The 19,644-nt window shown below is 46.4% G+C and overlaps 1 protein-coding gene and 1 pseudogene across 14 annotated transcripts in view; both read left to right on the forward strand.

Moving 5' to 3' along the window:
• Nucleotides 1-266: 266 nt before the first annotated feature.
• Nucleotides 267-521, forward strand: LOC123810570 (annotated as a pseudogene).
• Nucleotides 522-7,923: 7,402 nt separating this feature from the next.
• The window catches only part of RBFOX2 (RNA binding fox-1 homolog 2), a 255,504-nt gene continuing 243,783 nt past the window's right edge, over nt 7,924-19,644 (forward strand). For 7 of the 14 annotated variants that reach the window (XM_045826612.1, XM_045826619.1, XM_045826620.1 and 4 more), the window contains exon 1: nt 7,925-8,484. In XM_045826612.1, the coding sequence (XP_045682568.1) occupies nt 8,293-8,484 (192 nt within the window). In that variant the 5' untranslated portion in view covers nt 7,925-8,292. Of the gene's footprint in view, nt 8,485-19,644 lie in introns of all 14 variants that reach the window. The other 7 variants (XM_045826616.1, XM_045826613.1, XM_045826621.1 and 4 more) reach the window with 2 other exon arrangements.

Here is a 19,644-nt window from a genome sequence, read left to right on the forward strand (position 1 = left end):
AAATAGTAAAGGTCCTGAGAGCTGTCTTGCTCTTCTCTCCTTTCCCCTCCCCTCCCATCCTCTTCCTTTCTCCCCTTCCCTTCTTTTCTCTTTTCTTCCTCCCTCTTTCTCTCTGACATGTGAGGACACAGGCAGTAGTCGCAAGCCGGGAATAGGGCTCTCGCCAGGAACCAAATCAGCCAGCACCTAGTTCTTAGACTTTCCAGCCTCAAGTACTATCTCTTTACAAGGAAATAGACCAGCCACTGCAGTCCTGTCGCACCTTCATGATGTTTCCCTTGGCCAGAAATGTATTAAGTAGCCTCAAGATCTGAAGCATTCAGCAAATTAGGGCAAGACAGAGCCATAGAAAACACTCCCCAGATTTTCATGACAAATATGGTAATGTTGTCCTGGCCAGTGGAACCACTTTCTGTGTTATTGCATGGATATTTGCAACCGCACAGACTGGAACAGAGTAGACCCCATCTGCTGTTGGCCAACTCACCCCAAAAGGGTGGAATGATGAGCAACCATCATAGTTGCTGTAATACAGAGTTGTTTCAAAGTCAGCTTCTCATTTAAGCACTCTGCTGCTCATTTAAATATAGCATAATAAAAAAAAATTAAAACACATTAGAAACTTTTAAAAGTTATTGAAAGTAGTCATTGTAATTGCTAGGAGTGAGGTTGTAACAGTGGGTGTAGATTATAGGGGATTATAAATAACAAATATTTGAAAGTAGAATTAAAAAAAAAAGGTAAATGTCCTGGATTGGACTAGAGGTGATAGGCTACTGGATTTCTCGTTCAGTTGGTCGTTGCTTGTTAAGCCTCTCAGTACACCAGGGATTACACCAGGCTGGCTGACAGAAGGATTTGACGTATCACTCTTGCTTTTCCCCCATGACTCCCCTTCAACATCAAGCATTGAATATTGTCCAAAGAGAATCCTTAGTATTTTTTTAGAATTGGTGTCATGTTCTACACCTTCACTTTCATAAATTTTTTTAATTGCTTGATGAAGCATTTTTTTTTATTTTAATCATTGTTCAAATACAGTTTTCTCCTTTTTACTCCCAATCCAGTCCCCCCTCCCACCCTCCCTACTTCCCTCCCATTACCACCCTCTCACACTTTCATAAATTTTTATTGAAGTGGTCAAACTTCTGATTCCAAATCTCTGACCTTTTATGCATTGATGATGAGGTAGAACTATATTTAGGTATTTATCAGTCAGAGAAAGTAACATAAACTGCTGTTACACACATACACACACACCCCTAAACCTCAGTGGTTTAACACAGTTAAGTTTCATTTCCTGCTCACATCGTGGTCTGTTGCCGGCAGGGCAGCGTTTAATGCAACTTCTGCTGTGGCCCTCCTCCACGGGGTGACTCAGGCACCCAGGCTCCTTTCCTCTCATTTGCAGCTCATGATCCCCCAGCTGCTGTTGGGGGGAGGTGGGATGAGAGGGCTAGAGGATGGGCAGGAATGTTTCAGCGGCTGGGCCTGTAAGTCATCTCTGTTACTTCACCCACGTCCCATTGGCCACAGTGTTGTCACCTCATCCCCATTTTAACTGCCAGGAAGGCTGAGAACTGTCTCCCCGTGTCTGCAGGAGGAAGAAACAGGGCAGAGATGATCTTTCCCCCGGAAATATTAACGTATATTCTCTCTTCCAGGAGTCTTCCACTCTCCCTATCCTCCCTTTCAGGATTAAAGCTGTAATAGTGGAAATACAAAGAGGTTGAGCTCTTAAAAAAATTGAGTTTACTCAATTTTTACTCAACGCACCTACCTAGTCATGAGTTTGTTGGTTACCCTTGTATGTGCCGTGACCAGGATCTCAGCCCGCGCGACCTTGGCATATGGGGATGGCGCTGTAACTGAGTACCCAGCCAGGGTGGGATTGAGCTTCTGAATTACCAAATAGACTCTGAAACACATGGGTTGAGAGGAAGAAACAAAGCTCTAGGAGGAGAAGAGATCTGTGCCTTGTCCCCCATGAGAAGCCTTGGGGAGCATATTTGCAGTGTTCCCCTCTACTAAGGGCTTGAGCGATAGGGATGCCTCAGTGTGTTTACACAGCAGGGTTCAGAGGCAGCCTCTCAGAGATTCCCAAGGCCCCGGAGCAGTGTGGGAGCAGCCAGGGTTTTCCCACACCCTTCACAGAGCTGTGAGGCCCGTAAGACAGAGCCTTTCCTGGAGTGGTCCCGGGCGAGGTGTACTCTGGGTAAATCAATGACTTAGGAGCAGATGGGACAGCTTAGTGGATGGAGGTCAGTTAGGATCGATATGACAGCCAGACTGGGGCCTGGAGAAAGACACCTGAGCAGGTGCTGGCAGGGATAACGAAGACCCAATGCCTCGATTCAGCCAAGGTCCAGGAGCTGCTGCCCCAGAGGGAACGCAGGATCAGGAGAGTTAAGTTGTTTCAGAGAATAAGAAGTTGGAATTTTTTTTGTTCCTTCTTCCTTAGGAGATTTGTACCCACCTGAAATAAAACACCCTAAAAATGTCCACATAGCATGGGGAAGCATGAAAGGGGCAGTGGACTTGGAGTAGGGGACGTCCTGTGGTCCGTAACCGTTCCGTGCGACCTTGAGACTGTCATTTCATCTCTCTGGGGCTCAGTCGTCTCATCCGGAAAAGGAGACGTAACACTGCCTACCTCGCGGATGTGCTGTGGGTGTAAGTGCAGGAAAAAGGGCCCGTTTCTGGGCCTGGTTCCTATTAGGGGCCCGGTGACCATCTGAACCTCCCCTGCCTTTTCCTCTGAGACCACTTCCAATTTCAAAACCCCGTCATTCTTTGTGGAAAAAATGGATACACGCACTTATATATGCCAGGGCCTGGAAAATTTAAAAAAAAAATGCCTTCCCTCCTCTGTAAGGAAGCAATAAAAACCTAGGAGGAGGCACAAAACAGACAATGAAAACTGGACTTGAGAACAGGGTGGGGGTAGGGGCCAGGGTGAGGGCGGCGACGGCACTAAATGAAAAACAACTCAATACCCTGCTATCATCCTTCATCAAACTACAGAAATAGAAACCAGACAAACACATTATGTGAAGGGCAAAAGGGTTGGCAAGGTTCTGGCCCGTAGGAAAAACCCAGGTTCAATAATGCCATGAGCAGAGGGAGGTAGGGAAGTGAGGTCAAAGTTAATAGTGGGGCTCGTGTGGAAAGGGTGGTTTTATAGTACTAATGAGGCTTAAACACCGCACATTCCTCTTCTGCTGAACTCGGTTTCTCATTAGGCTTTGTATTGGCTCCCGGATCCGCCAGCCACAGGGCAGGAGTCGCTTCTACTTCCTCTGGCCCGTGAATTATCAAGGGTATTCTCTGCCTTTCTTTTTTGGGGAAAGAAGGCTTTGGAGTAGAAAGTGCTGTCTTCTATTTATATCTAGTCTTCTCTCTCTGATTAGAGAGATGATAAATTTTGGGGAAGGAGCCTGGCCCAGAGAACTCTGTCTTTATTTAGAAGAGTGCATGGTCAAGACAGCAAGCTAAGGTCATCTGCTCTGCTCTGGGTCTCTATCTGTTCTTCCAGCGGGAGTGTGAGGTCTCAGACTATGTTTCTGAATATTTTTTAGGGTTGTTGGAATAGCCACATCTTTTGTGTCAAGCTCTGTGCTTGCTGCTAGGGACACAAAAATCAAGGAAGGGACTAAGAAAGCATTCATGGTCCGAAAAAGCTTATAAAATAGAGAGAGTACATCACCAGGTTGTCTGATGGCTGTCAGGTAACTAGAGTAGAGGTAACTGGGTTAACAATAAATGGTGTCTGGATAGATCTTCCATAATATCTGTTCTTCCCTGTGGGTCCACAATAGCCCTGTGGCTAGGTGTTTAGATGCCCACTTCCCTTTCTCAGTCTCGGTATGAGGACCACAGCTGGGCCCAACTCCATCCTGGTCCTCTGACCCCAAGGCCAGTGCTGTATCCTATCAGCGTTTCCTCCTGGTGAACAGTGCTGAACTCCCTGGAAACCCTTGTGCAGGCACACAAGAATCTGCTCACTTTTTAGTAGAAACCATATCCTGGGAAACTCCTTATTTTTAAAGACCCAGATCAAACACATCATTCTCAGGGTAGCTTGTCTTCTCTTCCCCAGGCAGGTGGAGTTATATGCTCCTATAGGAGCTATATGCTCCTATGGCTTTTGGCACATATAATAGTTCTATTAATAAGGGTAACAGGAGTAATAATAGTAGTAAAAAGGTCTAAGTTACCATTATCGAGTGTGTCTAGAGCCAGATACTGTGCTAAGTGCTGTGCGTGCATTATTCAATGCTCAAAAGAACCCTGGGGGGAGAGATAATTTATTGTCCTCTGTTTACAGATTGTATCGGTTAAGAGCTGAGTTTGGCAGCTTGTAAAAACTTGTCCATGGTGGCTTAACCAAATGGAACTTAATTTGCTCAAATAACAATAAATTAAAGGTAGAGGGGCCAGGGCTGGTGGGCGTGGCTCCACAATACCTTTCTTAGCATGTAGCTTTTGTTACAGTGAAGACAAGATGTCTGTTGTTCCTCCAATCTGTGTTCTGAGCAGGAGGAAGGGTAAAGGTGAAAGGGTAAAGGACGAAGGGCAAAGAACCTTTTCTTCTTGTCGTTTTGTCTTATTATTGGGAAGTGATGCTATTCCCTATCTACATCTTGATGGCCAGGGCTGTGTTACGTGGTCACCCTTAACTGTCGGGGAGCCTGAGAGAGTTTCCTCCCTCTATTTAAAGCTAGGAAGATTTCTGCCACGAACAAAATTGGGGTTCTGTTAGTGAGGAATAAGAGGAGAATGGATATTGGGTTGGGAACTACCAGTGCCTGCCACACGAATGAAGAAACTGGGCCTTAGAGATGCTCAGGATCTCATTCAAGGTCAAATAGGTGGCCAAGTCAGATATGTGGCCAAGTCAAACCTGTGCCTGTTGGATATGAGTCCATGCTCTTGACCACTAGGAGAGATGACCTCCCTATCCTGATTGATTGTAACTGTTTTTTAAATTTGTTCCTCCTTTCTTCCCCAGACTGAGAACTCTTTGGTACCAGGAACCAATTTTATTCTTCTTGGTATTCCAGACTCTTGCTCATAGTTTGTCGAGTGGATAAATGAATAAATGTTAGGACTTCAGTAGTTTCTGCCGCTAAAATTCTTTCTAGGAAAATACTCCTTAATTTCTTCTTTCTCTGTAGTATTTTATAACCACCTGCCCCCACAGGGGTAGCTGCAGAAGTACGGGAAAGAAGTGGTCCTGGCCTTTGTACCGCTGTGGGTGCAGTTCGGCCTCTGCAACTGTTCAGAGCTTCTATTCCACCCCCTCGCCCAATGCTTACTGTTCATTTATAGGGCAGAGTCCAGTTTCTCTTTGTTCTGCCTGGTCATTCAAACATTCCTACACCTCATTGCTCTATTTCTTGGGGACATACCTGATTGACAATAATTTGAGTCACAAGCAGACTGATCCCAAATCTCATTTCTTGCTGGGTCCTGGAGCAGCCCAGGAAGGACCTAGCATTATTTAGATCCCAGTACTTGATTAAAAAACAAAACAAAACAAAACCAAAAAACCCATTGTTGTTCCACAGGGCCAGCAGGAGACATTCTGATTTTTTCTTCAAAGCTGTAATACTTGTGCTCACTTGCACAGGATTAAGCCCCATCTACTATGGGGTACTGCCAACTGGAGACCCCTAACCTAGGTTGAGACTGTCTAATTTAGCTCAAGAACAAGTCTGCAGGCGCTTGGACTTCCAACTTGATAGCCCAAGTAGCAATGTTAGATGATACATATTTACTTACTTACTAAGCAGTTACTATATGTTGGACTCTGTGTTCAGCACTTTATTTTGTCTCATCTAATTTTTAGAACAACACTGTGACTATTGTCACCTTACAAGCAAGGACTGTGAGGCTTAGTGAAAATAAAGGACTGGCTCAACACAGTGCCCCCACCAAATGGTGACTTGGGGAACTTTGGCCATCTTAATCTCCAGTGGCCCCACCCAAGCTACTTTATATAATTTTTTTAAAATCCCACAGTAGTGATAATGTTATTCTTTTATCTTGACAATGAACATTTTTCTCACTCATTTAAAATGTGAATAAAATGATAATGGTAATAATAATAAGTAACTTTTATCAAGTGGTTATAATAGGTCATTCTGTTTGAGTCCTTAATGTGTGGTAACTCGTTAAATCCTCACAATAATCCTTTCAGGAAGATAATACCATCCTAATTATCAGATGAAGAAACAGGCATAGAGAGGCTAAGGAGTTTTCACAAGGTATCATGACTTGTAAGTGGCAGAGCTAAAACTTGGCTATTTTTATTGATCTATGACACAGCCCAAGTTAAAAAAAAAGGTGCTTGCTATTAAGACCAGGCTTGAAGACAAATCCTTCAGTCCTCTCTTTCCATTTGTCTGCAGGCCCTAAACTCCTATATAGAAATTCTTAAGTAATCACTGGTTCAACATCACATGAGCAACAGTTGCTAAAGCCTGGATTCAAACCTGGGTTGGTCTGACTCCAAAGCAAGGATCTTTACTGTTGTACTGTTCCAGCCCTAGCCAGGTTAAATCCAAGTTCAAAGGTCAAATCATAGACACACCTGAAAATGATCTTAGAGATCATCTAATTCAGGGGTTCTCAACCTCAGCACTATTGACATTTTTGGCTGGACAACTGTTGTGAGGACTGTCCTGTTCATCACAGGATGGTGAACAATATATCTGGCCTCTGTCCACTAGATGCCCTGTCATAACAACCAAATATGTCTCCAGATGTTGACAAGTGTCTTGGGGGGGAAGGGAAGGGGCAAAAATTGCCCTTGGTTGCAAACCATGGCTGTAAACCATCTCTTCATTTTACAATGATGAATCAAGCGTCCAAAGAGATGAAGTAACTTGTTTAAGTAGAATTCAGGTCGTTCATGCAGCATCATTGTATCCCCTGTAATGTACAGGGCACGATATGGTAACCAGAGAAAATAGATGCCCTCTTGGTCCTCACAATCTCTTAGGAGAAAGAAGGTTTTGCAGAAATATCTCTAAGTGTACGGAGTTGATAATGGATGAAGTGCTACACTACAGCAAGGTGTACAGAAAGAGAATATGACTTAATGTCCTGAGATCTGGATTTGCTTCTTTTTAGTTGCAGGACTTGAGCAAGCTTCACGTTCATCATCCGTGTTAAATAGTTCCTGGTATGCGCTCTGCCTATACCACCAGTTTCAGAACGGTTCTGGGAACGCATTGTACAAACTATGAAGCTCTTACAAACATCAGGTATTATTAAGATGACCAGAAATGTGATAATAATTATCATGATGATCAGAGTGATAGCTTTTCAGAATGGGAGAGAGCCATGGAGTGGTGACTTTATTCCTGGATCTTCCAACTGTAGACTCCCATTCTTTTGCGGGACCGGGAGAATGCAACGGCACACCCTCCCACACAGTGCCCTTCCCTCTTTGGAAACCAACCAAGTCCTAAGGCCTTTCAAGCTCCGCCTGTCTTAGGCTGTGGCCCCGCCCTTAAAGAGGAAGACTCCGCCCCTCCGCGCTGGCTGGAATTCCAGCAGCGCCGGTCCTCCAGTACGATCCCTCCCCAGCACCGGAGATTCCCGAACTTTCCCGATCTCTTCCCGGCCTCCCTCGGGCTCCCGGAACGGAGGAGACGGAGATTGCCGAGGGGCGCTGGCCCCGCCCCCTCCGCCGGCTCGGTCGCTACCACCGCCCCGCCCTCTCCGCCCCACCCCCTCCACAGCCTCCCGCGCGGGCTGGAGTCCCAGATCCCGGTCCCTCCCTCCTTCTTTCTCTCTCCCCGCCTTCCCGGTGCTGCCACTGTGGCGGGTCGGAGGATCCCGGCCAGTCAGCTCGTTCCTGCTTCGAGCCCCTCCTCCCCCCAAATAAACACCCCTCCCCACGCTTCGGGAGCCCGGACCGCCCCCTTCCTCCCTTGGCCCGGCGTGTTGTGAGGGACAGTGTGAGGGAGAGGGCGCGAGCCGGCGGGCAAGCTCTGTGAGTGCGAGAGGCGGGGCCCGCGGCGGCCGGGCCGGGGTTGCGTGTGCGCGTGGCGGTGCGAACGAGTGCGCGTCGCGACCCGCCAGCCGTCTCGAGCCGAGGACCTGGGGAACGACGACCGCCAGTCGCCGAGGGGCACTGGGCCCGCGCGCGCGCACGCACGCACGCACGCGGGGGCGGGGGCAGGCGCGCGCCCGCCTGTCGCGACTGTCGGGGCCGAGGCCCAGGGGGAGGTGGCCTGTCGCGGGTCGCCCGGCTCCCGGAGGCGAGGGGGGCGCGGGCGGATGGCGGAAGGCGCCCAGCCGCAGCAGCCGCTTCAGCTCGGGCCCGGCGCCGCTGCCCGGGGGATGAAGCGGGAGTCGGAGCTGGAGCTGCCGGTGCCCGGAGGCGGGGGAGACGGAGCCGAGCCCGGCCTGAGCAAGCGGCCGCGCACCGAGGAGGCGGAGGCCGCCGACGACGACGGCGGCGGGATGCAGGTGACCGCGCGAGACGGGCGCCCCGTGTCGGCGGGGGTGCGGCGCGGGGCTGGGAGGGCGGCCCGGGGCTCCCTGGGCTCTCGGGGCTTGGAGCGGGGTGGACTCCAGGGATCCTGGCTTGGAAGTGGGAGGGGGCCGTTCGGGGCCTGGTTGAAAGGTAGCGCGAGCTCCGGCTTGGAGGCGAAGGGTGCAGGAGGACCCTGGTGTGCCCACGAGGATCCCGATTTCTGAGGGGACACAACGCGTGGATAGGTTTTGGGGGGAAATCGAACGTGGTTGAGATGGGTTCCATTTCTTCAAACCCTTCCATAGTTCCCTAAGGCGGAGTGGAAGCCAGGAGGTCCTGCCCAAGAGAGCCACTGGACTGAGTCGAGGACGAGGGGACAGTGGTGGGAACCCCCCTAATGAAGGAATACCTTTTTGGCAGTCCTCGACACACACTGGGATGTGGAAGGGGTGTGGCATATAAAGGAGAGGAGTGAAAAGCGAGAAAACTCCTCGAGAGCCCAAAGGGGATGTGGCTTAGTTTGTGGGTTAACTCAGTCACATACACAAGGAGTGTGAGAAGTGCAAGGAGTTTGGTAGAGTTTGGGGACAGCGTGGTGCTCAGTCGCATTAAGTTTGTGGAGCTAGCTAATGGGTCTGAAGAGAGAGCAGGACGTGTCCCTCCTGGACTTTGCCAGTTCATTTTACCTAGCTAAAGCATCGACTAGCTCTTTAATGTTCTCGGATATAAAAGAAAACGTACAGGGCTATTAGAAGACTGGATTCTGAGTTGGGCAGGGAATGGGGAGTTGTAGTTATGATGTCAGTTGACTTTGTAATTTGCGGAAGAACGTGAAATCTTCATAGGTTGTAGGATTGGGTCTCTGTGCAGTAAAGAGTCACTGTGGAGTGGTGAGGGGTTCACTAACTAGCAGTTGTTTAGATATCTGTCTCATTCTCTTAGAATCATAGAATGTTAGAAGGGACCAGAGACATTTTCCAGGGGTTCTTAACCCGGATAGACTTGGAAGATTCTTATGCAGAATAGTAGTTTACGTGCCCCTTTTTCTGGGGCGGGGGAGGGAAGAGTCGATATTTATTTATTTTTCTTTTTGGAGTGGATTCAAGTCCCTAAATGTTTTTTAACCACCTCATGTTATAGATGAGGACTCAAAAGTCCCAAGAAGTCTGGTAATCACCTAAGGCCAACCAGTTAGCTGGTAGGAAAACCAGAGCTGAAAGCCCGGTCCTCGAATTCCTACCGCTGTCTGTGCTCTCTCCATTACACCACTCTTGGAAATCTCTGCGGTGCTGAAAGACTTCCTGTGCTCCGCTCCTGCTTTCCAAGGCTCTGCCTGACTTCCTGTGTTAGTGATGGAGCCCTGGCTCAGCCTGGCACGTTGGCTGTGTGCGTCTCCGTCTCCTTCGCCGAGGCCCCTTCTGTTGATTTGGGGAAAGGGGTCCTCTTCGTGTTTATTTTTGAATTCTTTTTTTGTGCCTGATTTTGTCCTCCATTAGAACTCTCAGGCAGAGGGATTGTGAGAAGTAAAAGCTTGGGGCCGTGGAAAAAATATAGAAGAATATGGGGAGACTTCAGGTGAGGTGGGTTACTATTGGATGGTAAGGAGGGAAGACCGGATGTTGGTGCTGGTGAGCGTGTTCTGCTTGGTGTGTGCATATACCTGTGTATGTCTGTATTCATTTGTTGTCTCTGTCAGTCATAGTTAACAGACTCCTCCCGTTACTCCTGGGGCCCATTATTTGCTGGTTGCCTTCAAATTAGCTAAGAGCAGTCGTTTTTGGAAGCGGAGCAGCGCATAGGGACTTTGGGGTATTCAGGGGAAGGAGTGGATTAAGTCCTTTGGGTACAAATGGGCAACTTAGAATTATCCTACAGAGAATGCTTTTTTCATTCTGTGTATTTGTGTATGTCTATTTTTCACTATATGCAGTTTCATTGTTGTAGTTCCAACACACCTTGTTACAGGTATTCATATCATCAGTGATTTAGTCCCCAGACGAGCTGTATGGTTGTGGGAAAATCCCTTCTTTTGGGGTCTGTATTTCCTTAGTTGTAAAATAAAGTGTTTATACAAGATGATTTCTAAGTTACCTTCTAAGAAATACATCAAGTTCTCTGATCGTAAGGTACTTGGTGTTTACAGTTTAGGTAGGAGGGCAACATGGGTGAAAGTTTTAAAAAGTTTATATATAAATGATTTATATATAAATTAAGTTCAGAGGAATAGGACTAGAGATACTGCAGGGTAGATGCATATCAACGGCATTGCATAATTTAGAGGCAAAGTATGCTGGTTATTTGTGCCTGTGGGTCCAGGAGATGGAGATGGTCATTCCTGCTGGAATGGTCAAGGAAGGCTTTATGAGGAGTTGAAATTTGAGGTGTAATTGGGAGTAAAAGAGAAATAACATTCATGAAAGGATAAAATTTAAGCCTAGGTGACCTCTAGAATGTTCTTGTATCATTCTGAGAATAATTATAGAGTGTTTAATATTCATTTAACTAATGCTTATTGCACAACTGCTTTGTCCAGCCCCTGTTCTAGAGCCTCAGAGATATGGTAGTGAACTAAGGACCCTGCCCTTACGGAATGCATATTCCAATGGAAAGAGATAGACAGGAAAGAAATCAACAGCTGTTAGGTGGTGATAAATGCTAAGAAGCAAAATAAAGCAGATAGAGAGTGATGAAGAAGATGGTCAGGGAAGGCTTCTTTGATGGGTGACCCTTGAATGGAGTGAGGGCATGGGCCTTTCAGATATTTGAGGGAAGAGGGCTCAGGAGAGGAACTGTGGGTACTGAGGCAGTTGCAGCTTCTGAAGCTAGGACAGCAACTGCCTCTTTCATGTTGTGGGGTAGAGACCCCTGTAGCTGGAGCAGAAAGAGCAGGGGTTTGGAGCCTTAGGAGAGGGTATCAGTGGTGTAGAAATGTCTATGGGCTATTTGTAAATCTACGCTTTAAAAATCTTAGTAGTGTAGCTGACCTTTTTGGTGTATGGGCTTATTTTATTTTTACTTATTTATTTTTGTTTTTAGGAAAACAAAAATTTATTACCTTACAAATCTGGAGATCAGAAGTCCAAAATCAGCCCTGGCTGGTGTGGCTCAGTGGTTGAGCAGCAGCCTGCAAACCAAAGGGTCACTGGTTTGATTCCCAGTCAGGGCACAGGCCTGAGTTGTAGGCCAAGTCCTCAGTAGGGGGTGTGGGAGAGGCAGCCACACATTGATGCTTCTCTCCCTCTCTTTCTCTTTTCCCTTCCCCTCTCTCTAAAAATAAATAAATAAAATCCTGAAAAAAAAAACCCTCATCGCTTCCTAATCATTAAAAAAAAAAATCAAAAATCAATCTCACTGATCTAAAGTTAAGATGTCAGCAGGCTGGTTGCTCCTAGGGACTCTGGGGGAGAATCCATTCGTTGCTGCTTCCAGTGCCTGCAGGCTGCCCGCATCCCTTGGCTCGTGACTGTGTCACGCCAGTCTCTGCTTCCATTGTTACGTGGCCTTCTCTCTATATGAGTTTGTCTTAAAGTATGTGTTTTTTTTTTCCTTGCAGCTTAACACAAATAGAATTTTTCTGAGGTCATAGCTCCTTCTGGGAAGCCTCCTGACAATTTAGTTCACAACAGCCACAGCCTTCCCTTGGCTGCTTTACCTTGATGTTTAATTATGCATCTCATATATTGTCCCTTAATTGTGTTGTTATTCTTGTTCCCTTAGTGAGACTGTAAGCCTCTAGAAGATGGGAACGATACTTTCTTTGTATTTATTCTTTTTGAAAAAATTGGTTCTAGAGAGAAGGGAAGGGAGGGAGAAAAGGCGGAGAGAAACATTGATGTGAGAGAGAAGCATTGATTGGTTGCCTTTTGCACATGCCCCAGCTGGGGACTGAACGGGAAACCTGGGCACGTGCCCTGACTGGGAATCGACCTGACAACCTTTTGGTTTGCAGGGTAATGCCCAACCAGCTGAGTCACACGGACTAGGATTCTTTGTATTTATTCTTGATACCTAATGCTTTTGGGTACATGGTATGTGCTTAATGCCTCTTAAGTTGAAGTTGAAATTTACCTTTCTTACAAATAATTAAAGGATAGAAAAGAATGAAATTCAGGGGTGAGAGTACCTTCATGAAATTCCCCAGTCTTTTGAGTGTCAAAAGATTAGCCTTTTTTTGCTGTGGCTAGTGTGGCTCAGTTGATTGAGTGCCAGCCTGTGAACCAAAAGGTTCCCAGTTTGATTCCTGGTTGGGGCACATGCCTGCCTGGGTTGCAGGCCATGTCCCTGGTTGCATTCAAGAGGCAACCGAGAAACAGCTTGATGTTTCTCTCCCTCTCTTTCTCCCTCCCTTCCTCTCTCTGTAAAAGTAAATAAATAAAAAAAATCATTTTGTTTTAAAAGAAAAAGATTAACCCTTTTTTATAGGGGAAAGTTATTTCCAGGGGTTAATTTCCCAAGATTGCTTATGAAACGGAGCTGTACCTCTAAGGTGCAGATTCCAAAGCTGAATCCTGTCAAGTTACAGCCACTAAGCCTTTGGAGTAAATCACTGTTTCCCGAAGTGGACTGTAGTGAATGCGGGGGAGTCCGTGGTACTCACGTTGTGATCCTTAGACTCACATGGACGGGAGGAAGGGTCGGTCCTTTCAAGGGCAGGACCCAGAACCTTCATGTGGGTGGCAGAGGAGTCAGCACTACCCTGAAAATGGTATAGAGACAGAGAGCCCTGAACCATGGGGCAGGAGGGAGGAGGCAAATCAGCTTGTAAGCTGGAATACTGTTAGAGAAACGAAGTTAGTTGTTAAAGAGGGTTCCTGGCAATACTGTACTCTCACATGGCAGAAGGTTAACTGCATAGATTTCAGAGGTTCATTTCACTTGCCGCCAGTCTCATATGTATGAAAATTGGGCTTTCTGAAACATACTGATGAATGAATTCTTTTGGTTATCTGTTCTAGTGGATAAAAACAATTTAACAAAAATTCAATCTTTGTGCATCTTTCCAGGAACTTAGCTGCTGTATAAGGCCAGGTGCATCTGAATTATTACTTATAGCATCTGGTAAAATTAAATTTTATTTATTTATTTATTTTTAGAGAGGGGGAAGGGAGGGAGAAAGAGAGTCAGAGAAGCATAGATGTGAGAGAGAAATATCTATCAGTTGCCTCTCGCATATGCCCCAACCAGGTATTGAACCCACAACCCAGGCATGTGCCCTGACTGGGCATCGAAGCAGCTACCTTCCACTTTGCGGGATGATGCCCAGTCAAGTGAGCCACACTGGTCAGGGCCCAGCAAAATTCTTTGTAGCGGTGAAATGTTGGTATGTGGTTATTGTATGGCCCACTAACTGCTTCTGAGCAGAGACTCATAAATCCAATTTAGCTGAGTGGGTTCAGCAGTTCATATTAGTTGTTGATTCTAGTAGTAGGAGAACTTTTACCTGGTCTCAGGGAAGGGGCTCCAGGTAGCCTGTGATTGCTATGTGGATGCTGTATTTCTTGCAATAGTTTGTTTCCCATTTGCTTGTTTCTGGTTTTCTCTCCTCGGTGAATACCACTTTGGATTCTCATTTGGGTATTTGGTGCTAAAACTAAGCATGGTGCTACCATTTGAGTAAAGTTATAAAAGTAATATGCTTTTCTTCCAAGTAATAACCACAAACAATCTCACTGAAATTGTTTCATCTCTACTTGTCTTAGCCTACGTGGGCTGCCATAACAAAACACCATAGACTGGGTGGCCTAAACATAGACATTTATTTCTCACAGTTCTGGAAGCTGGAAGTGCAAGATCAAGGTGCTGTAAGCTCCTTGTCTGCTGAGGGTTGTCTGTCTTCCTGGCTTATAGACAGCTGCCTTCTTGCTGTGTGCTCACATGGCTTTTCCTTGGTGCGAGATCCTGGGGAGGGGGAGGGAAAGATACATCTCTTCCTCTTCTTATAATGGCACTAACCCCATCATGAGGGTCCTATCCTTGTAATGTAATCTAAAGCTAATTACCTCCCAAAGGCCTTACCTCCAAATACCATCACATTATGGGCTAGGGCTTCAGTATATTAATTTTGGGGGAACACAGACATTCAGTCCATAACAGTACCAGAGTGGTAAATAGTATTGCAGGTGCAGAAACTGAGGCATAGTCACATAGAAATGACTAAGTTTTTTTTTAAAACCTCACAAAGAAGACTGTGAATGTAAAACTGGGAATGTCTTTGAGAAGGAGAAATTCAGATCGATCTGAATTCAGAGTGACTAAGAAATGAGCTCGAGTTGCATTTGTTTCTCAACTCTCCCATTTTCTAGCCACCTTGTCATATTTTTCTCTTTCACACTGACATGTGAACACGGCAGACACTAACTAGAGATTTAACTTTCATTTTGATACAAAGCAGACTGGTGCAGACAGGCCTCAAGATTACAGGACTGTGGAGAACGAAATTCACTGTACTACTTAGTATAAACAAGAATGTTGCTCTGGTGAATTACTGGTTTGACATCTTTTAGGCTGTCAGTTTGATGTCAGGGTTTAATTGTAGAAACAATAAAGACGGTCATTTTAGTGGGTGGATTTGTTTGAATTTTTGTTGATACCCATTTGTAAAGCATAGCAAACGTCTTTGTTCCAGGGCAGATGTGCACTTCCTTCAAAGAGGAGAGGGAAGAGCATCAGGGATGATGGAAAGGAAAGGGCAGTAATTGGAGCAGGAGCAAACAGATGGAGCGAGGGATGGCGGCTGCATTTGGTGTTTTAGGTGGCCCCTAGGAGTATTGGGTTTCTTCTTCTTCTCCCCTTCAGCCCCAATACAAGCAGGCGGCTTACACGGCTAAGGTTTCATTATCTAATCCATCACAGATCAGCTTGACTAAACCCATTGGCTGGCGCTGATCTAGTTAGGAGGGTAATGCAAAGCTGCTTGAGTCAGGATTGGGGCAAATCGGATCAGAACTGCCAAGTGAATCCTGGACATATTTCTGTAATTTGGGTGGAGAAAGTACTTTGGGAAATAGCTTGGGGGCGGGGGAGAGAGGGAGAACAAGCGAGCTATCAGCCACACATTTTTTCAAACGTTGGCTTAGGGACTCGGAGGCGAAAGTGCCTGGAGGTTTTGCTGTATTTCTTTGGGGTAGAGCCAAGTTACTCTTATTATTGGAGTCTGAACGTTTTTTGGTCACTCATGCTCAGGAATGACCTTTTTTAGTAGCATTTGGAGATTCCAGTTGTGATCACTCTGTTGTGACTCCTTTGAGTGGTCCTTTAATCCAAGATGATGTGATGTGGGTTTCCCCTCAACTTTTAAAGGGGAGATACTGTTGTTACTATTATTATTACCAACCTTAATGTATGGTTACATTTGTTATACATATAGACTTGAAGTTTGGTGTAGTGAAGGAAACCCTTTCGAATCTCTCATGTTCGGGTTTGAATTCTGGCTCCTCCACTTACCACCTGGATGACCTTTGGCAAGGTACTTAACATCTGTACTCCTGGGGACACACCTGTGAACTGGGAGAACTAATACGTGCCCCAGTGAGCTGCTATAATGAGTAACTGAGACTATTTAAAGTGCCTGGAACCCAGCAGTGAATGTTTATATCTTGCCTCCCTTATAACCTGCAGTACAGCACTCTGTGAGTTCCTGCTTATTCCTAAATTAGCATGGAGTGGGTAATGCTCTTCCGATTCAGTGCCAGAGTTGGGAACTATTCAGCACTAGAGATGAACGGTGTGTGGACCTGGGAAACCTAATTTCTGGTCATCAGGATGGAGAAGGAAAGTGGATCTGGTCATGTGGTCTCTCTAGTTAGAGGAAGAGGAGACATCAGCCATGGACTGGCAGGACTACTGAAGAATCACAGGACCTGCATCAGGCATGCGGGCCTTTCACGGGGAGTGTGGGTGCCAGATGTACACTGGCTGTTTTGGTGCTGCGTGGTTGCAGGAGTCATGAAAATGTTTGTGCTTCACATTTTATAAGGTTTGTTGGTTAAATATGTTGCACCAAATAGATGGTACTCTTTGTTCTCATTTTGGTTTGTGGAAATTGACCTAGGATGCCTTTGTCTCGTAGGGTCTCTTTAAACACCCCCTACAAACTGTTAAGACAGTCATCCATCTAAAAGAGCTTCAAGTCATTTGATAGCTTGCTTGTCTTTGTTTGACTTCAGGATAAAGTCTGTTCTCTCATGAGGCCTACCTGGTCCATCTGTCCTCACTTCTGCCTGACTTCCTGGCCTTGCTTCTTTCTACATCCACCTCTGAGTCCATGTTCAGAGGCTTGTGGTTTCCCCGGGCACACTGGCGCCCGGCCCACCCATACCTCTTGTTGCTGTTCTTCCAGCCTGCCGTTCCGGCCTCACCTCTCTCTCACTTGTAAGGCTCAGCCTTCAGGAATCAGTTGGGATGTTGATTCCTCCTGGATGCCTTCTGCATCAGCTCCCGTCCCTCCCACAGTTTTGCTGGTTTCTAAAACATAGTAATGTCCACAGCTCTGTTTGAGGACTTTTAAGATTAACATTTGCTCAAATGTCTGCCTTTCTACCCCTACCCAGACTGTGAGGTCAAGGGATCCTTTGGGGTTCTGAAGGACTAAGCGCTGTCCCAGTGCTTGGGACTGTGGTTCTTGTTGAGTTGAACTTTGTCTTCCTGCCCCTCAGTTGGGGCTTGCAGATGGCTTTACTTTTCCCCCCAGTTTTTCCTGGGGGGTCTGGCCTGTGCACTGCTGTCCAGCTCAAGAGAAGTCTGGGTGTTGTGGCATCTGTGAATAGGAACCAATCTTTTCTTTGATTTCGGGTTAAAGGTGAGAGAGAGGGTCTTTGAAAACAGAAGCTGGGGTGGAATTTAACTGCTGAGTGTGCTGGGTGGGCATGGCAACCTGATGTTTAGTTTCCTGTGCTCAGATATTAATGGTGTGCACGTGTGTATGTGTGAAAAGTGCCTTTGTGATGGTGTGGTTAAGGAAAATAGAGGACCCACACAAGTCAGGGGCAATTAGAGCTAAACTGTTCCAGTTCATTAGTGCGGTCTGTTGATCTACCTGCTGCAGTGCTGCCGAGAGATTCTGGAGTGTTGCAGTCGGCTGTGCTGCCGCCATGGGAGACCAAGCCCATGTGATCGACTGTGGACTTTAACCTTTCCCTTCTCAATCGTGAATTTCTTAAGCTCTTAGAGCTTGTTTTTATGGATGTGGGAACAATACTAAACTGAGACGCCTCACAAAATACATGCTATTTTTTTCAGGTTACTCATTGGATATTCTTGAAAAGGAGGAGCTTGATACAGTTCTTTCAAATCTCGCCTTTGGAGATAGGCTCATAAAAGAATTTTACAGGAGCCATCTCTCACTGGCCCTTGTTCTCCCTGCCTCCCTGCCTTTCGGCTTCTGATCTGTGCTCCTATATAATTCTCAACCTGTTCTCCAGCCTCAAGACTTCCCTTGCTAGCTTAGTTGGGGCCTCGTTAAAGGCAAACGGGTACACTTTGTATTGCCTCTGGCTTTTTGGATTCTGAATGAATAAGGCAGTTGAGAAGGGAATGAGAGAGTCCTGTAATACTACTTCCCTCTGTCGTGTCCTGCGTGTAACATGGCATCTAGAAATTTCGGCTGAGGATCCAAGGCTCAGGACACATGATAAATAGCACCTTTGAAGTAGATGACAGTTTTGAATTGCCAAATGATAATGGTTGAGTAACTGCCTAAAAACGTATTTTCCCAAGGGTGGGAACAGAGCCTTTGAAGTTTAGACTTCCACATGGGTGTGTTCAACCATAATACTTGGGTTTTTTAGGGACCCAAGTCCCTAGATAATGCCCTGGTATGTGGGATTTTTCCCATGTAGAGGCTGGCTCCTTGGTTTCTCCTTTGCTGAGGAAAAGAGATTTTGCAGTGAGTATTGGATGTTTTATTCCCGGCATGAGGTTTTTGAGGAGGCACACTGTTTATTTTTCTTTTTGGCCACATCAATTTTGTTGGATCCTAATTGGGACTATCACAAGCAAAGCATGATTTATTGGGAGGAATGGGCGGGGCAGCTGTGTGGGACCAGCTCAGCTCTGGGGCTCAGGGTGGGGCAGAACCTGCCCTGGCAGGGCTAGGGGAACTGCAGGCATTGTCGGGGCTGCTGTGGGGTCTGAATGTGAGTGAGCTCCAGCTACTGCTCGGGTTGGAACACTTCTGGAACAGAGGCTCATGGGAAATTCTTCCAAATGCTTTATTTGAGCAGCTTTTTCCTCTGCCAGTTGGAGCCGTGTGGAGGAGGGGGTGTTAAGTGCTGTCAGCCAGATGATTTCCACAGCCGACCTATATGGATTTCATTTAGGGATTTATTTCAGGGGTGTGTGGCTTGTCCTGAGTCAAGAGGACTTTGGTTCCCTTTTCCTGGAAGTTGGTGGGCTTCTACCAGCCTGCTCTGTTTATCTTGGACTGTTGGGCAAGTAGAGAAGCAGCTGCATAGTTAGCCCTTGTTGCATGGAGCTTAGTTTCATAGGTCATCCTGCCTTGGGGATTTTTATACAGTCACAGTTACAGCCTTCAGTAATTTCTTTTTCCTTTTTTTTCTTCTTTTCTGTAGTTCCATGTGCCACAAAAATTCTGAGGCGAGTAGGTAATAATTTTTGTAGAAAGCAGGAATTGTTTTGCTCTTCCCACCACTTTCTTACTGAGTTCCCTCTACCCCTTCCCCCAGTCCTTTGCAAAAAGAATCTGGCAAATGAGGTTGCTTATTCTCACTAGCTTGTCCCCTAATCAGTCTGAATATGAATGTGGCTTTGACAGTTTTCACCTGCTAGTTCTTGGTTTCTAGGGGATGGGATAGTAGGACTGTGTGATTCCAAAGCAAGAACTGGCAAAAGTGGAAGAGGTTTTGTGGCGGCTCCCAGCACCCACAAAGCTTAACTCATTGGTTTGCACCTCATATGAGCTTCCAGGAACAGTGTCACTGTCAGAGGCTGGCACAATGGGTTGGAGGACTCTGTTTGAACTTCAGGAAGTCTGCACAATGGCTGCCTCTCACAGTGGGAGCTTTGGCAGAGCTTACAGGGAGTTGGTAGTACTTGTTTTGAAAGTGTAGCTGTGGTCTCATGCTGGACATCTCCGCGAGAGAGGCAGAGGCAGATTTGTTTAAAGGATGGAGGGTAGCACTGTACAGCTGTCACTT

This window comes from Phyllostomus hastatus, unplaced genomic scaffold, assembly GCF_019186645.2.
Source record: "Phyllostomus hastatus isolate PE091 unplaced genomic scaffold, TTU_PhHast_1.1 phas_scaffold_755, whole genome shotgun sequence".
Lineage (NCBI taxonomy): Eukaryota > Metazoa > Chordata > Mammalia > Chiroptera > Phyllostomidae > Phyllostomus > Phyllostomus hastatus.